The sequence below is a fragment of the Amblyomma americanum genome, chromosome 1 (assembly GCF_052857255.1).
Source record: "Amblyomma americanum isolate KBUSLIRL-KWMA chromosome 1, ASM5285725v1, whole genome shotgun sequence".
NCBI classification, from domain to species: domain Eukaryota; kingdom Metazoa; phylum Arthropoda; class Arachnida; order Ixodida; family Ixodidae; genus Amblyomma; species Amblyomma americanum.
The window spans coordinates 185958439-185977735 of record NC_135497.1 but is presented as its reverse complement, the minus strand read 5'-3'; the positions used below and the strand labels follow the sequence as shown (position 1 = coordinate 185977735).

The 19297-nt window shown below is 44.6% G+C and overlaps 1 protein-coding gene across 2 annotated transcripts; it reads right to left on the bottom strand.

The window, feature by feature from the left end:
• Positions 1–613: 613 nt before the first annotated feature.
• Positions 614–19206, bottom strand: LOC144114352 (E3 ubiquitin-protein ligase RNF166-like). Of its 2 annotated transcripts, XM_077648011.1 has the most exons (6): positions 18957–19206; positions 15856–16009; positions 15553–15771; positions 10291–10398; positions 8638–8735; positions 614–783 (listed from the first exon to the last, which is right to left on the bottom strand). In XM_077648011.1, the coding sequence occupies exons 1-5, from the start codon at positions 19076–19078 to the stop codon at positions 8670–8672; spliced, it is 669 nt and encodes a 222-aa protein (XP_077504137.1). In that variant the 5' UTR covers positions 19079–19206; the 3' UTR covers positions 614–783; positions 8638–8669. The 2 variants fall into 2 exon arrangements, with proteins under 2 accessions (XP_077504137.1, XP_077504136.1); XM_077648010.1 differs by having other exon boundaries at positions 614–8735.
• Positions 19207–19297: the final 91 nt, after the last annotated feature.

Below are 19297 nucleotides of genomic sequence, written 5' to 3'. Positions count from 1 at the left end.
TGGAATCTTTTACGTGTCCACACAGCATGTCCTAAAGAAATGGAGCTACAGTTGTTTTTCATAGAATTTTATTGAATAGACAAAAGGCTATTTACAGATGGTGTACAAAAGTGAAAAATGAAAATGGTCAAACACCATACAGGAAGACTCCACGACTTGCAAAAGCAGGACCTCCTGCTGTACTATCATTGGGAAGTCACTGTTGCCCGCTAAACTAAACTATTTTGTATTGTAAATGTGTGGATGTGGCACACGCAGCAACTTCGAACACCCAAAAAAATGTCAGCAACTAGTTCACATTGTGTGGAAGATGTCCATGTAAATCCTTAGTATGTGCAAAAGCTCCTTTTAAGGTTTCTCTAGAAGCTAAAATTTGGCTCAAGAGTGACTTTCTAAAGCTTCACTCAAGGCAAGGACACATTTCATATAGCTGAAAGTGGACAATGGCCAACCAGGATCATTTGCTGGCTGTACCGGGGATGCATTTATGTGAAAGCACTTTGTCACTTTAGCGATAAAATGTAATGTGTACAAAGGCAATGGATAGATTTTGTATACATATTGTGCAGCAGGACTGAATTTCTTGCTATGAAAAACGACACCACACACTTGGTCAAGGAGGAGGAAAAAGAAAAAATTATTGCTTTGACAGTTTACAAAAACTGATGAGAACGGCTGCAGGCCCCAACAAAATGTAGAGCTCTTTCATACTCTGATGCATGGTTCTGCTTCCTGTTGGGTTCCTCGGTACCTTAGCTTGATACTGATTTTGCACTGCAAGCCCTGTGGAGAAAACCAGAAGCGATGCAAAAACAGGGCACTGCAGTACAGGGTTTGCAAAAAAAAGGGCGATATGTCACTTCAGTGATGCAAATAATTGTGTCATAAAGCATCTAAAATGACGGCTTAGCTAGAATGACGCACCCAGTCACAAAATGTGTGGGCCTGCCCACCTTTTCCCACAATTTGCAGCCCTTGTAACGTTCTGTTTCACACTGAACAATAGCATTTTAAACATTCTGTTAGCTTCCTTTACAGCCCTGGCTGCAAGTCCGAATGCTGGTCAAGTCCAAATTAGTCTGCTTAGTCTTTTAGAACAGCAGATTTACATAGCACCAAACTTGCCCTTCTCTTAAGGTGCAGAGATAAGCGAGATAGTTGCTGCGTTATTTCCTTTCCTCAAAAAACAATTATCATTTTTCATGTACAGAGACCACAGACTACATACCAAATTTGACTGCATATACAGGAAATCCAAATGCTTTGAATAAAACATAGCAAAGCAATGAACGGTTTGTAGAAATGCCCATTCCGCAGCTTGTGAAAACGCGTTGTGCTGCAATACATTGTGAAGTCTGCACTGCACAGTGAACCATGTTTGAGTATCGTATTCCACCCATGTCTCTTCACATAGGCAACGTGTCAAGACCTACAAGTTAACAATGCTCAAACATTATGCAGTTGAATGACATATCCACCTCTTTACACAAAATCCTCCATCCAGTGTCTTTGAACATGACAAAAAGCAGCACTGACAAGTAACAAACATTTGCTTACAAAAGCCAATCATTGATGCTTGTTAAAACATATACAGGGTGTTTCGCACAACTAGAAAGGGTTTTAAAATGTGCCTATAATTTCACAGGAATTAAACTAGCAGTAGGTAATTGAAACTCAAACCCAATAATTCAAACTCAAAGGACATCGCAAAAATTGTTCAAATTATGCGGAGTTTAAATTAAGCGCAAGTTGACATAAATGAAATTACATTCTATTCTTAAAATGTTGCCCAAGTGCACAGCAGTATTTTAATCATTTGATAAACTTTCACACCACTGGAGATAACTGAAAAGTTTGTTACATAGCTTATGAAATTATGAAATGCTTGTTAAGGTAGCTCCATCCTAACACTTTCACGCACTGAGCCAAGTGCATGAAATTACCAAGGCTTAAGGGAACAGGGTAAGCCCTATCCTTCTTATGCAAGTTAGGGCATGTTTCGGTACAGTTAATTCAAACAATACAGAGATACCTGTTTATCTTATCAGTGATTTGTGCTCTTTCTAATGAACCAAAACTAAGTAAAGTGATTGGAACATTCGTTTTTAAATTTTATGTTTATCTTGACTAGACTTGGGGCCACTTTTGGTGTTCTGTATGAAATTAAAAGTTAATGGTTTATGAGGTTTAACACCCCAAAGCGACTCAGGCTATGAGGGACGCCATAGTGATGGGATCCGGACACTTCGACCACCTGGGGTTCTTTAACGTGCACTGACATCGCACAGTACATGGACCTCAAGAATTTCGCCTCCATCCAAATTTGACTGCCGCGGCCGGGATGGAACCCGTGCCTTTCGGGTCAGTAGCCGAGCGCCATAGCCAGTGAGTCACCGTGGTGGCCCTCATGGTTTCTTGTGACATTCCAACACTTCTAAAATAAAACTTCACCACTCTCCAGTGGTTAAAAAAAAATTCTTGATAGAAAAAAAATGTATATTTACACGCCAACCTACAACTGACCCACTGTGAAGACATCTGAACAAGACCATATATGCCGAAACTTCAGAAATTTAAAAATATTAAAATATTTTTCGACATAAAATGTTTCTTTCACTTCAAAATTCAGAATAATCCTTTTATTGGTGTAAATATTTTTCGCAACACTATTGAGCCGTCCTACTGTTACTAGGCAATTTTGCTACCTCTTATCTGTGATAAAGCTTCAAACATTTGACATAGACTTTAAAATCACATTTCTTATCACGCATGATGGTTTCATTATGACAATGAGCAATTTTTTTTTTTTTTTTGCAGAATTACAATGCAGTCCATGAAGTTGAATTTAAAAAATAGCGCCCAGAGAAGAATAGTGCATCTTTCTGAACGCACGCAGCACACAGAACTGAACACGCAAAAAACAACCCTTCATTATGGGTCAATGTTGAAGTGGGGTACTCTGATACGGAGAAGATCTTGGTACATGAGCGTCGAGCGTTTTGGCTTAGAGCGTCGAGCATTTTGGCTTCATAAGAATGTGGCCTCACAGAACATGTCAACTTGTTTGCAACAAAACGCCATAAAGACTGAGCCATTACACTGGGTAATCAGTTAAATGGCTAATTAGGCCCCGCAATACTGCTTCAGCTGCCACTGCAAAATATGGCACTAGTGTGCGAAACATCCTGTATACACTGCATATGAGCCCCTCATGTGCATGCACAAATGCTATCTGTAACTGAAGCAAACATGATGAACAAACAAGAAAAATGAGATGAACTGATGATGCCAGCACAAGCTCTGAATACAATACCTTTGAATGCACTACTACAAAGGTCTTCCTTTGTAGTCACTGGAAGTTTCAATATACAGGTCCTGTACAGCTATTAGATTATGCAAACACCAGAGCAACAGTATAAAAAGCATGACAAATACAGGTTGGTCAAGGCTGACAGCAGCTTGCTTGCTCATTTAAGTTGATGGCACAGCCTAGCATTTTGTCCTTGGCCTAAAGTTCACAGTTACTTGTTAAGTACATTGTGACTACAATGGTCCAAGCAATTGCACTTGTGACAGTACATGTCAAGACATTCTTTCAACCTGCTTATAGTATGCACAATGATAAAGTAAAAAAAAGTAATGTACCTGCATTACAAACAAAAAATGGAATGCACAAAACTTGCACACAATAACCACTCAAGCTAATCACCCTAACGTGACTAGCACACTGGTAACAAACCAGCAGTGGGCTCCCAATGACACATCATTGCAGTAAGCATGCAAAAATATTGTTGCAGATTGCACCATAGAGAGAGAGAGAGATGTTCCAAGGCAATTTTTGTAAAGCTTGTCACCTAGAAGGTTGGTTCCCACCTTTCATTAGAAGGTCCTCAGCTGTTCAATGCACATAGACAACTCAAATAATTGCTTGTATATGTCCAGAACATATTCAAAAACATTACTAAATGTATCACACGGGCAGTTTCAGTGGACCTTTTTTCAGTAGCGCACCCCTATTGAGGCCATGAGCTGCAAATCCAGATATGCCTAGCAGAAAAGGAACGAGGGGGAACATAGCCATTACAAATGCCTTTACAATGGCCACTTGGGCTTATTTTTTAAGGCAATATACCATGGCCACCAATGGTGCCGGTGCGCCGGGTCTCCTCCTCCTTACGTCCTCTACAAGAGCTGGCTAGAGCAATGCTGCACTGTTAGAACAAAGCTGATTTAATCTAGCCAGAGTGAATGAGTGTGAACCATCTATAGACACATCTGACACGTAATAAGTTGCCAGTGCTGCACTTAACCTGCTTAATCCCCAGTTCAAGGATGCTTTTGAAATGGATCACATCTTCATGCCTGAGGTCAATGCATGCGGGAACTACCATATATACTCAAGTAAGGGCTGCCTCCATGTAAGGGCCGCACCCCCAACTTGGCAGCCGATAATTCGTAAAAAAAAAAGGCAGCCAGAAGAAATGCTTCATGTGTAAGTAATTTTGCCTATGTGGTATGTTATGCTGGTAGCTCACAGACAATTACCTGCCTGTGACACTCGGTACGATGACACACAGGTCATACCGCTGTGGGGACCTGCCCTGCAGCCCCCTGAGTTTGCTTTCCCGCGAGGCACCGTGCAGCGGCAACCTCACCTCGAGGCTGAGCGCATTCCCTTGTCAGTTACATTAACTGGCAAGAGAGGGCGCCAGCATCGCTGCGCGTGAGACTGCCAAAGCCCGCGCGCGGGAGAGGGGGCATGGGGGTTTTTCGGCTGGGATTTTCGGCGCGTGCGGACGTGTCGCTCGCGGCTCCGCTCTTCGACGGCGGGGCAAGGAAGCGACGGGGAGACAGGCTCCCGTACTCGTCCCGTCCGGCCTTCGGAGGATATATCCCTTGCCCTAGCGTGGGCGAACATTCGCTCGGAACCTTGCTGGTGAGTCGGACGTCCTCGATTCATTAGCGTACCTTGTTGCTAGCTGGCATTATTGTTTCTGTAGCAATAAATGCCTGTTTGTGTCAGCCAATGTGTCGTTCCTTTGTTCCCCCAGAGCAAGGCCCGCCGTGGTCGGCGAGCGCTCAGTAGCGTACGCGACCACGGGGTGGGGTCCGGGCGGCTTTGAACCGTGTCAGCCGCGATCGAGTGGGGAGAACGTACTTATCTCCCCATTCAATCCCCACACCGCATAGCAGACTCCGCCTGGAACCGCAAACAAGTGGTGCCTCAGCACTGCCCGCTTGTCTTGTGCGCTCAGCATTCACACCAGGAAGGACAAAACGTTATGCTGCGCAAAAAACTAGACTGAGATGCACCCACGCTAGTGAAGTGTTTTCTTGTGGCGACATGGCACCCACTAGGCTCAGGCAATACACGCCGTAGTAGTGTACAGTTTGCCCGGTGTCGCCAGCGCCAGTATGCTTTGCATCAAGGCCGCAGTGAACGTGCTTTGCATCTACTCACAGTTTACTGTTTTACTCCGGCTAATTCGCATCGGTTATCAGGTGCGCGTCCTATTGTGACGAATATTACGTGCCACACAATCGGGGACAGAAGTACTACTCCAGGCTGCCGAGCAGCCGCAAGCAAGATGGCGAAGCACTTCTGCGTCCTCCACTCCTGCACTTCAGCTTCCTCTACTTCTGAGCTGTATCACTCTCACTCATGCTTTTAACGCATTATGTATTTTAAGGATTCGCTGGGACAAAGCCGCAGTAGTGAATCAGTGGTTATGGCGCTAGGCTGCTGATCCGAAACACGCGAGTTTGATCCCGGCTATGGCGGCCGCATTTCGATGGAGGCGAAATGCCAGGCGCCTGTGCACTGTGCAATGTCAGTGCACGTTTAAGGAGCTCTGAAACACCTTCTGAGGAGAGTACATGAGCTCCTCAATCACTTCATTTTCTCATCAAGAACACCTGAGCCAAATAATACACTTCTACACTCATCAGAGAACCCACAATCATGCGCGAAAGTTGGAGACTCCTTTCTGGCAACTTTTTCATGTTTGCGCCCCCCTCCACCGCATGCTCCTGTGTAATTCTGTTCAGAGATGGCCATTGGTACGATTGTTTCCAGAGTCATACAGCTACCATGGCCACAGCCAGTCAGCTGCATCGCTACGGCGGGTCAGCAAGCTCTTCCCTTCCAATCCACTCCCAGGAATTTTCATGCCCCAGGAGTGCTGACCTTTAAGCGTGCAAAAAGTGATGACAGTGAAATTCAAATTTTGACTACGGATTACTCAGCTTCTACAAGATGCATTAAAAAAATTCTTGCTAAGGGATATTTGTGAAGCAGCATATTTTTACATCCAAGGAATACTGCACCTTTTTCAGAGCCCCTTTAAAGAACACCATCCACGTGGTCGAAATTATCCAGAGCTCTCCACTATGCCGTCCCTCATAGCTCGAGTCACTTTGAGACGTTGAACCCCATAAAACCATTAGCTGAGACTGCGCTAATTCGTCATAAAAATGAGTGTCACAGCATAAAAAAGGGATGCACAATTGGGGCTCCGCTGCAGTTGGAAAAATTTTGCGGAAAAATTCCGGTCCCATGCAAGGGCCGCATCCTGTCACAACCGCGGAAAAAAAGTGTGGCCCTTACACGAGTATACACAGTTCATGCACCTAGATGCTAGCATAGCAGTTAATTATTGTCCTGCAGTTCATCACATCATTTGTCAATCAAATGCTGGCCACAGAATGGGTTTGGTGCACCGATCCACCATTTTCACAAGGCATGCCCTGCAAAAATGGTGGGGCGGAAGGCAAGCCGCATGCACACACTGTCACTGAGAAAAGGTCCACTAGGAGAACAAGGAGTCGTGCCTCTGCTACACAGCAAATTCCACTGCGATTGAAAGTTCCATAATCTTGTACCACGCACCTGTGGCACTGCTGCCACCACCATTTAAGCCTAAATAGTTAAAAAAAAAAAAGATAAGATGTGTATTCCGCCAAGTTTGCTACACTCTCTTTTTAAAGCAATATTCCTTTCCTGTTTTGGACACGCATGGAGTAAGGGGTATTTTTTATATGACTGGCAGTAACAATATCCTGCTCGTTGCACTGGTTTTGTAGCTGTGCTACTTTTATTTCTGCAAAGCAGGCATTTTTCCAAATTTATTTTTAGTGCTTGGCTGTAAAGTGCCCACATCCATGAGTGCATGTTGTTGCCACTCAAAGGCCTTCACACCAGTTCCTGCACTGTAACAGTGCTCTATTGGTCATTGTTGACAGACTGTTGGTACAAAGGCCTTTAAAATGCCCATGTGACACGAGTATACGTCATGAAAAACAAGAAGCACTTTCAAAGTTTCTTGTTCAGTCTAAACACTGCAGTATGCATTTTTTTTTTAGGCATTTAATTTTAAAATTTTTGCTGTCTTCATAACAGCACTTCAAGGCACAGCAGCTGCAAGCATACAATAGCATTTTAATTTGCCAAAATAATTTCATAATAGCACTCCTAAAAACCAAAACTTTGACCAGCTGCATGTGCTTCTGCTAGGTTCTATGCCATCTGCAAGTTATGAACTGTAACAGCACAAAAAAAAAAAGATAATGTCCAAATCTTTCTTAAAGAGTTGCCACTGTCACTTCTTATTACTAAACCAGAACAGAAGCATGAAAACTAAACCTAATTTAGAAAGTTACAATAAACAAAGTTTTCAAGAAGCTTGTAATGGAACTGATGCCATCTCACTGGTTAACAAAAATGTACTGCTGAAGCTGTCCTGTAGTCTCCTCTACGGGCATGGAGCTACCACTGCAAGACACACTGGCTAGGTTAAAAATGACCAAGCAGTCATTGCTTGGACGGCAGTATACCAACCAACAGACAACAGCCACTGGTGCTAACGTCGAACACCACTTTTGGTAACAGTCATGAGATGCACTCCCTGAAGACGTTAGCCTCTGAAGCAATCCACAACAGTCACTACTGCAGCACACTTATACAGCATGTCCTAAGGCATCACTGACACAACACACTTTGCTTCGTACTGCTGTAGCATGCCCTTGGGAAGTGCACACTGCACATGCCATGGATGGGCTTTCACTTGCTTAACCTGAGATATTACTCCAAACACCGGGTGCATTTCTAAAAATGGCTATAATGTACACAATCGCTACCACATTTTTTTTTTCATGTGGTTTTCATTAGCCAAAACATGTCAAATGAGTTTCAAGGGTACAAGTTGTTCTTGTGAGCAACACAGAAGACAGCAATGTGTATCTACATATACAGCTGGCACATTTGTGAGTGGCTAGAAAAAAATGGTGCCATGCCTCATATTTTCATATGCTCATGCAGGCTATGACTGCTTCCAAGACAATGATATGCTAGACTGACGAAATCAGAGTACCCAGACAACAGCACATAATGTTCTTTCTGTCGCGCATTCTCTCGCCCAGGGCTTAATAGAAATGGAACAAGATGCCTGAATGCAAAGAAGACCCTAGTTGGACTCCTAGCTCATTGTGGGACACTGTTAACACACGAGTGCTGTTCCTGCAGCAACAAATACCTATATCTAAAAATAGCAGTACAAAAATGTGGCACCCAGCATTTGTTAAGAAAGGCCCGTTCTATGCTGATCATGACTGGTACAAAAAAGTGTGGGAAAGGTACACCTTTCCAAACTGCTGGAATGCCACCTTGGCTTTTACTTTTCCTTGAGGGAAGCCTCCAGGGCCTGCTGCAGTGCGTCATCATCATCCATGCCATAGTCCTGCATCAGAAAAACAACCATGTTTCCACATTAGCTAGTCAAGCAACATCCAAAGGTGCTGGTAGCACAGGATTGATTTAAGAGAGAGACAAAGTAATTTAAAAGGAAAGGTGGAGAGGTCGGACTGCAGTAAGGTGACCCTGGCCTGGTACTCCACAAGAAGGGAGTTAATGTCCCAAACAGAGCAGTGACATGCCAACTGGCAAGAAATGTGCAAAAGTAAACAAATTAAACATGCACTTCAGCCATGTTTTGATGGAATGTTTTAAATACTTTTTTTTTTTTAGAATGGAGACTAGCAGGTTTCATGCTCACTCCCCATCCTCAGCCTTCTGTACAACTGGCAAGTCCGCAAGGCATGGTGTGAAAAGGGTGCACAGCCTTGAGAGGAGAGGCCTCATTTCTTGTACAGCAGGATGTGGTCACAGGAGTTTGCCAGCTGTATGCTGTTGACAGTCACGGACTGCATGTGGTAGTGACATGCCCATTCATCTAACCCAACATGAGCAGCAGAGAAATGCAGCTCCTGAAAGACATTGGAAGAGCTGCTGCGCACTGCCACGTATAAATCGACATCATTTGAAATGGAGGGGCTACGTATAAGTCGACATCATTTGAAATGGAGGAGCTAGCCTATGCAAGGAGCCGACCTATTTGCAGGGTTTTATAGTGTTCCAGCCGGCTAAGCCATGGGTAGTAGTATGCGCCTTGTGCCAGTTTCCGGCAGGATGCATGAAGCTCCATATGTCACAAAAGAAAGAGAGCAGGGGGATCATTAATTTGCTTGAAAATTGTTTCTACTATGAAAATTTGAACTGCACCACCGTTTCCTGAGGCCACTTATGGCGGTCACTTTCACTGACAAGTGCTACACAGCACGACTGAAAACTTCCCACAACTTCCAAAGCGTGCACCTCATCAGAATCCAAAACTACAGGATTGTTGGCAGTTCAGTGGTTTGGATTTTCAATTTGCAGCTAGTCAGCCGGCCGCATGCAGTATGGAAGACGGGGTGAGGCGCAATGATCGTCTTTGGTCTCACTTTGCCCGACTACTGGCCTTGCCAATGCACGTTACGTTTTTTTTTCTTTTCGCTATTCCCTGGGAGTGGGAGGGCGGGTGCACAACAACTTGGGTATATTTGGAGTCAACTTTTATTTTTTTGTCAGCGAGGGCTGGGAGTTGAGGGGTGTCGACTTATACACTGCAATATAGGTAATTGCTTCAAGTTAGGTCCACTCACTGGCATTTACCTGCCCGTCAAAAGGCTAGACAGTAATTCCAATTTTGTATTCTTTACTCAGAGTCCCACTGCTTCTGCTGCTCTGTAATGGGTAGGAGCATGCAATGAAAGTATGGAGGTAATCAGGATTCACAGAAGAAGCTTTTCACACCATTCAATCTTTTATTTTTTACATTTGTGCCAATAAAAATAAAGGATATAATGATATTTGGCTGATCTGTCCATAAGTTTTTCACAAAAAAAAAAAAAGCCTGTTCTTTCCACCCTAGTGTTCTTGTAGATAGTGGCAAAATGACAAAACATTTCACTCACCACATAAGTGTCATACTCAAAGCGGTGCCTCAGGTTCAGGTGGCTCAGAAAGTTGATGGACTTCTGGTGAGGATTGCCCCATGGCATGGAAGCACACACCGGGCACACCTGAATGTACACAAAGACTGCAGCTGTAGTCATCCTTCACATTGGTTTTGACAGCCACACCTCAACAAGCAACTTAATTTACTTTTAGTAAAGAGACATACTCTGTTGATGTGAGATTCTTCTCAAGACGTGCTGTAACTCCCAAAAATGGGAGTGTGACAGCACAGCGACACTAATAGTGATGTATGAGGTAGCATGTGCCATGGGAATTGAAAAAAAAAAAAAGGAGCAAGGTTTTCTTCTCTGCGCCGATCTTAAATAGGTCTCGGCTTTCTTTTCTTCCTTTTTTTTTTGTCAACTTGCACAGCATGGTAAAATGAGACCCAAGAAGTGGCTCATTAGCCACCTGCTCTTTTAGAACAAAGCACCAAGCCAAGTGTTGCCCATCTCGACTCCACAGACAGCCACTACCAGGCACTAGCTCCAGATTTTTGCAGTGTAATCCTGCGTATTTTATGCAAGTAGCTTGCTGCAAGCATTTTTTTTTTTTACAAGTGTGGGCATACCTGAAAAAAGTGAAAAGCCTTTTTTCTTTAGGAGATGAAATGCTGCTTACACTGCTACTGGAGTGGTTGCTGCTAGAAACATCTATAACTCACACCTGCATTTTTTGATATACTACACAGTAGCTGCTGACTACTGTCATCATGGTACCACACAGTTCCGATTCATTATGCACTGCTGTCTATCAAAGTGAGGTACAATGAGTTTCTACTGCTAGCAAACATTACTGGAAAATCTAGTTGTCTTCAGCAGCTGGAGTGTTCTTCAAATCCAGGCAATATGACAACACGCCTTGTGTTCTGTGTACTTTCACACCAAATAAATGTACTGACACTTGACATGTGCGTTATGTTCGATTCTTCGTCCAAAACTCATATTTTTCAGAAACAGAGGGAGGGATAAGGCCTTTTCTGAGAGGTGTGCTCTCCAAAGCAACTACACCAAGCTGTGCTCTGTTATACATGGTGTGGCTTTCATAGTGCTGCTTGTGTTTTTCATGCAGTATAGACGCCAATAGCACAGAAGTCATCATGTTAGCAAACCAGGAGCACAGTGAGAACCTGCGCCTTTGTTTAACCTGCTTATTTTCGCCTGCTCTGGCCTATGATGAGGGACGAAGGCATTTATTGACGTTTTCAAGTCAGAAATCCCGATTGACATTCCTTGACACAAGTTCTGAACAGCTTCTTTTCTAGTGTTTGCAAGGAATTTCACAACTCATCCGGTCCGTTGACAGCAGTGACAAAATTACCAGGCTCTTTCCTTGTTAAAGGATGCTTTGCTCCCTTGCATCAACGCACTGCAGGAAACCGCGACGGCAGCCTACTGTAGCATCATTCATGTTCTATGTTCCCAAGACCCAGCCCACTATTGTGTAAGCGCAGCACTGTAGTTCTCTGATGTTTCCCCTTTTGCCCTAACGCACTCTGAAAAAGTCACTACATTTCTCCTCTTCATGCCACATCTTTGTGGGAGCCGCCTGCTTTTATGTCACAGTCAGGGACAACTATCTCTGACTATGCAGTGGAAACTACGAGTGCGCGGCACCTGCTTCCTCAAGCGTGCCATTATCATGCACTCACAAGCCAGAGATGCAGGCCTATAAGCTGGTGGTGCGTGCTTGGCACTCGTACCTCCCACTGCATAGACACAAAAAAGCTGTCCCCTGAGTATACTGCACTGTTGCCTTGTAACCGCACTGTTGCAGATGCAACCGCCAGCCAAGCAAGCGCTGATTGCCTACAAGGACAATCATTGCCTGAATGTGCACCGGCTGGTCAAAGCATCCAAAGTGAAAGCATGACCTACTGTGTACATAGTTGTGGATCAAGTAAAAGCCGCAATTTGAGAAGTTTGAATGCCTTGCTGGCCATGCAGTGGTTATGCCGCCTGTCCAGTCGTCTGTGCTCCTACTATGTACAGGCAGCGCCAGATAGCAGACAGTGCAGCTGATTCTGTGCGCATGTCTACTGCGCTGCTTTCATCATTGCATGTGCTCAGGAACTATAGATGATGCTGCTGAAAACAGACGTGATCAGGTGCATGTAGATTTATAAGAACACGTCGTTGATGAATAGCTGGCCAGATGTTGACTTGGATGACTACGTCCATGCGGACACAACATCGCTGAGCCATGCTCTGACGGAGCCATTGAACGCAAAGAACCAGCACTCCCCAACCTCTAGAAATCTGAGCAATGTGGCCTGTCTGCCGCCAGCTGCCGTGGACGCTTGAACCACAACTAGTTATATCCCATCCTTAAAGCAGATTTTTAGCAGCAAGGGTCTAGGTAAGAACATGACCACCCTGAAAGAGCATGGACAGCGCCGTGATAAGGTCTGCTTTCAAAAAGTAGATTGCTCACAAAGCAGTTTTTACAAAATTAATGCCGCTTTTTGTGGACTTAGTAAATTAGGCTGTACAGTAGAACCCCGCTATAGTAAACTCTGTTATATAGTAAAAACTTGGATATACTGAAGTGAAGCTGCAGTCCCATTTTGCCTTCCATACATGACTGTACATTTTTTTCAGTTATAGTAACAATTTTTTTTCGAAGAAATGGCTATAGCAAAGAGCCTCTGACCATGGTGATGTACTTCCTGCGAAATTATGACATTAAGGAATGATGACATCGCGGCACGCACGAAGTCTAGGACCGCGCGGCAAATAGATACCGAATACGATAAAACGATGCTCTTTGAGGCGGCTTCACCACCAAGCTTGAAAACCGAGAGAAGAAGCCAGCTTTTCAAAGACCTTGAGGACGTGAAGCACAGCGCACACGGAAAAAGTAAAGAAAGCTATGAACGTAGAAAGAAGGCGGCGCAGGTCACTGAGAAAGGAAAAGCAGTAAAAGTGCAGTGAGGAGTAGAAAAGGAAAGAAAAGGGCGTTTGTTCATAGCAGGGTAGTGTGAAACATGGGGAAGCAGCAGCAAGAAACAGAGGCGTGGCAGCAAGAAGTGGAGGCGCAGTGGCAAGAAGGGGAGGTGCGGTGGCACTTGCTGGGCGGGTTTTGCCATGCTCGACTGTGTGGCACCCATTTCTTTACTCCCTCTTAAAGGGGCTCTGAAACACCTTCCCAGGAGAGCACATGAACCTGCTCAATCACTGCATTGTGTTGTCAAGAACACCTGAGCCCAATGATACACTTCTACATGCAGCACAGAACCCACAATCATGCGCGAAAGTTGGCGAGCCCTTTCCAGCGACTTTTTCATGTTCGCACCCTCCTCTGTCGCTCGCACCTGCGTATACAAGTTGGGAGATGGCCATTGGTTAGATTCTTTCAAACGTCAGGCAGCTACCATGGCCGCGGCCAGTAAGCCGCGCAGCTCCAGCGGGTCAGAAAGCTCCGCCCCTGGAGGTGGGGCCGGAGAAGGAGTGCTGACTTTCCAGCGTGCAAAAAGTGACGAGAGAAGAGGGAAAGGTGCGAAGACGCTGAAATTGAAACTTTGACTACAGAAAACTCAGCTTATACAAAGCACCATTCTTGCTGGACAATACTCATGAAGCGGATTGCTTAAACATCCCAGGCCTACCGCAACTTTATTAGAGCCCCTTTCAGAGCCCCTTTAAATGACGCTGAGAACACAGAAGACGACACCAAGATCATGGAAAGCTTTGGTTTCACATGGAATCAACCTCGCTTTATTTTTGCAGCCAAGTTGTATTCGTGTAAACGTACTTCCACAAGGCGCAAACAAGTCGAAAATGTGATAACATGTGACAACTGAAAATAATCATCACATAAAGGGACAATAAAAGCAGAATGTAAGGCATTTCTGAGTGCTCGTTTTATAAACCAACACTTCCTGGTTAGTAAGCGGCCAGCGAGCTTAGTCAGAGCCATGCTATCGCCAACAACTTATACAATAAAGACCCTGATATATAGTAAAGATTTCTGCTGGTCTGAGCTACTTTGCTACAAAAGGATTCTACTGTAATAGAGGGAGTCCACTTGCTACAAACATCGGATACAGAAAACGCAATCCCAGTGACCGTCAGTGACCGTCAGTATAAATAAGAGGAAACGGGACATTTTTACTTGCCCAAATTTTGAGTGCATTAACCAGGAAATTGTACGAACCGGGAACGCATCAATAAAGTTTTACTGTATTCGTTTTTAAGCATGAGTTCTCCAGTTACCAGGCGCACTGAAGCAGTCGAAACCGAAACCTACTGGAACTTCCAAACTCTGACCGGGAGTGAAAGCGTGAGCGGCGACAAGACTCAGCCGAGCGTGAAGCCAAACGTAGAACATGATAAACTTGTGGTCAGAGCAAGCACCAGTGTCAACTTCTCGCTGAGTTATTCGTGTTGGACCACAAGCTTAACTGTCGCAAATATTTTTTTTCATTTACAGACATTGGTTAATACCAATGTGACACTACTGTTTTTTTTTTACAAAAGCTGGGAATACTTTATAAAATTTTTACCAACCCCATAAATAGCAAAATTTCCCCAGACATAACACACACACACACACACACACACACACGCACACACACACACGCACACGCACACGCACACACACACACAAAAAAGCACGGAGGGCTGTGGTGACAGTGCACAGTGAAAATAATTAGTGCAAAAAAATACAACCTTGACCCACACTTTGAGTGCTACATAAAGAATATGAGGCTTCACTGACTACACTAAGTGGAGTATGCATTATGCACTGAAGCCAAGGTCCATACAGACCCAACTCATCCAGAGAACAGAAAATTGCAAAACAGTAGCATTTTCTGAAGCCAACCTGTTTGCACGGCCATCTGAGACTAAATATTGCATTTGCCAACATGCCTGTCACTGCATCATCCATGCTTCACCCTGCAGACCCTTTTTCCCAATATGGGCAGCCAGCAAAATGTCACAGATGCACTAATGCACTCAATACGAGCTGTGGCAGGAGCTCAGTTCACAAAGCAGTGCAAGCCTAGTGGTGCTGAAAATAGATGCATTTAGCCGTCGATGCTCAGAACAAAGTACACTGAACGGTTGTGCAAGGTGGGTGTTGTGCTTTTGTGAAGGCACACTGATTTACTAAATAGCAAAAACCTCAGTTAGGTCACTTTGTACACATTGCAGTACTAAGCACCATAGTATATATAAACAAATAAGTGCAGCCCCTCTTAGCGTCAGGGAACCTACCACAGACTGTGGGTTGTTGTAGTGATTGGCATTGCAGTGGTCCCGCAGAGCAGCTAGATCCAAGTTGTCGGCCTCACAGTAGGGGCAAGTAAAGATGCAGCGATTCTCCTTGCCAGACGACTGGCCACGTGGGGGCTGGTAGACTGGAGGAGCAGCCGCAGCTCCCTCCAATTCATCCGAGCAGTTGCTGTGGTGGGCCCTCAGCTTGGACAGCGAAAGCTGGGCAAGCCAAATAAATGCCCTCTCTGGTAGTTGCCCACTAGTGGGTAACCACACTGTGCACATCAATAGAGCACTGCTTACCACTTTCCTGCAGCCCGAACAGGGCGCCTTGAGAGTGGAAATACTCTTGGCAATGTCTTTGGCCCGCACAGTCTTGCTGGGATCAAAAGTTGAGCGGCACAGTGGGCACTTGGGATCATCTTGCTTGCACTGAGCCAGGCAGCCACTGCAGAAACTGCAAAGCCAAGCAAATTGGTAGCACTGCTAACACAAACAATCCTACAGGAGCACAAACGCATATTTTTACTGGTAGCTTATGCTTCCTGTCCTCATGTGGATTGACAAAAAAGGGAGGGGGCTGTACGGCTGCCACAATAACAAAAACATAATTTATACTGATCCTGACCTCACCTGAAACCTGTGCTATGAGGTATGCGAGGTTAATAATCAACTTTTTATTTAGTAGACTTAGGCGCCTAGTTGCAATTAGTGATTTGTAGCCAGTTGTTAGTAATAGCCAAACCAGTTTTTAGAATTTCGAAAGCGCTATTACCCTTCACGCTGTGGCTCTACAAAATTTGGGTTTTTCTACTAGTTATGTGCACTGGAGGGGTTGCTTTGCCTGCATGCTTTCGAAAGCGCATGTATTTTCCCACGACGCAGACAGATTTTGTCGAGCCACAGCGGCAAGCGTAATCGCGTTTTCGAAATTTTATTAACTGATATGCCTGTTACTAACGGCTGGCTACAAATCTCTAATTGCAACTAGTTGCCTAACTAGTAGTTAAAAAGTTAATTAAAAATTACTTACCCAGCTTACTATTTAAAACGATTCACCGGTTTTCTAGTGTCCGCCAACACTGGTAATACTGTGCCGCAAAAGCCATATTTTTACCCCACAAAGCCTATTTTTGAAAGTTTCTGAAAGTGCTCTCTGAAACACGAGGTATATATTTGCAGCACAGTACTGCTTGCCATGTGACCTTCCACTTCTAGTGTTCCTGAAGGTCAGCACCTCATTCAGTCAAGATACCTACGACCTATAAAATATGTCGGTGCTCTTTTATGGCACTCCAACATCGACTGTTCAGATCCCCGCCCCCCACTTTTTTTTACTTCTTTAGTATTTATTCCTCTAATGCTTAAGAAAATCCAAGAAAGCAGTACAAAAACATCCCCAATATTCATTTCTGCAGCTGATTCACCAACATTCAGGTTCAGTGCTCGCTGAGGGAGTTCAATGCAATATTACATGAGTGTCAAAGTTTTTTGACAGCCCGCAAAGTAGCATGTCACTGCTGTTTGCATGCAGCATAAGCATGCGCAACAGCCAATTTGATTTTAACATGTTGCTAGTATTTTCATGTATGTTGCATAGAGAATGCACATGGAGAATCTCCTTGAAGAAACTCCATGGAGAAAATCCACAGAGGAACTCCACTGATAAACTCCAGAGAGAAACTTGAGAGGGAAACTCCAGAGAGGAACTATGAAGAAACTCTACAGAGAAACACCATGGAGAAGCTCTATAGAGAAACTGATTTTAAGAGTTAGCAGGCCACATGACCTTTCACATAACAGCCAAGATATGTTCTAAGTAACAGATCTCGTTACATGGTTGAAGGAATCAAAATACATATGACAATTAAATTAGAATGTTTTACCTTAAAAAATTTCATTCCAGGGTTTCTTTAATAAACCTGTTCAAGAGAATGCCTAGTGGTTGCATAAAGAAAGAATTGCATTTCATTACTGCGTTTAAAATGTGTATGCACCTTCACCTACAGCACATTGTAGAGCAAAAGAGAGGCAGTTTTCTAATAAAGAAAACTGCTTCTCAGCAAAGAAAAGGTTCAAAATGAAATATACAGCACATCTTTTCCCCTGTCACTAGCCATCTGCACACACTAGAACCGCCTTAATTGGCACAATTGCATTGATGCCCACTTAAATCAGCTCCAATGTGGTCGCATCCAATGTCAATTAATGAAATAGCAAACATTTTTTCGCTGTCTGATCGTACTCGCGTCACTTGCAATTATGTAACCTTAGCCACACTGCTGGAGAGTGTGGTGTGTGTGGTGTGTGTGTGCATATAACTCCGCTTGCGATTGCCTTAAAACTTCAAGATTGGGTCTGAAGTATATGGCATCGAGTTATGACTCTCAAATGAATATGGAAAAAATACAGCGTCCGCGAAATGCGGCGACAAACCCGCTGATATTTCCTACACACAGCAGACACTTCAATGTAAATTCCGAGCGCAGCTTTCGAATAATTCCAGCACACCCACAACAGCAGAGATTCTTGCTGCGATGTATGCGCAAAAGCGAATTTAAACGGTACCTTTACCGACAGCTGTTTCAGATTTCGCGTTCTCTAGCGACGTCACAATCAAAAAATAAAAAGGGCGAAACGAAGAACAAAGGAAGCTGGCGTTACTCGCACGCGAGGATGATTCGCAGCCTTTGTCTAGCGATTTTTTCTCAAAAACGAGCGCAGAACGCGCACAACAACGCATGCCAAGCACCGCGCGCTGCCCATCGAACTGCGCCGGAAGTTCGTGGAAGCACGCGCCGCTGTTCCATTGAAGTGCGCATATCAGCTGTTGCGTATACGTAACAAAGGATGCACGCATCGTTGCGAAACCCTTCTCCTCCAACTGCGTTTCAGCAGTCACTGCTGCTGTTTACATCCGCGTCGTGGCTCAAGGCTGGTCTTTACGCGATCCCCAGGAGTCTGAAAGACGTCCGAGACCCCCCGCATAGCAACAGCAGATCTCGGCGAGGGAAGAACGCCAAAACCGAAACTCTTTCCAGCTTCGCGACGGCTTCTCCACAAATGTCGCGATCAGCTGCTAACAGCGCCTGGTTCTCTACGGCTGCACAAAATTAAATGCACATACGAACGCCGGGCCAACACTGTAGCACGCGACTCGAGGGGCAAAGACGCGCGTTCGAAAACGCGTTTAAATCACGACGGACTCGGAAGCACAACGGCTCAAACCTCGGGAGTTTTAAAAAAAAGAGGTGCTCATCGAACAGCAAAAAATAAGGGCACTAGACTCTAAGCACGTAAGCATTATGAGTTACAATCTCACAAAGGACTGAGACTCGAAAGAACGCGGCACGAAGAGGTTTGCGATGCGTTCCATGCGGCGATGAGAACAAAGCGAGCCTTACGTGTGGCCGCAGCTGATCGTGACTGGCTTCTGAAAAATCTCCAGGCAAATGGGACAGATGAACTCTTCGGTGTTGTTGGTCATACTGCTGGTCGCCTTGAAAAGAGAAAGCCTAGCCATCATTGTGACACGCGTACTAAGCACCGGACGCTACAGCATGAAGTCACTAAATTAATGCGCAGCAAACTGTTCATTCTACAGTGCACGAGCCTGATTGTCGTCGTCGTCGTCGTCGTCGAACGGGTCCTATGTTTTCGTCTGTCAAGCCTGCTGCTAATGTACTAAAAAAAGCTACAATAACCTATTACCGGAATTTATAATGCAAAATAACCGCTGATGTAA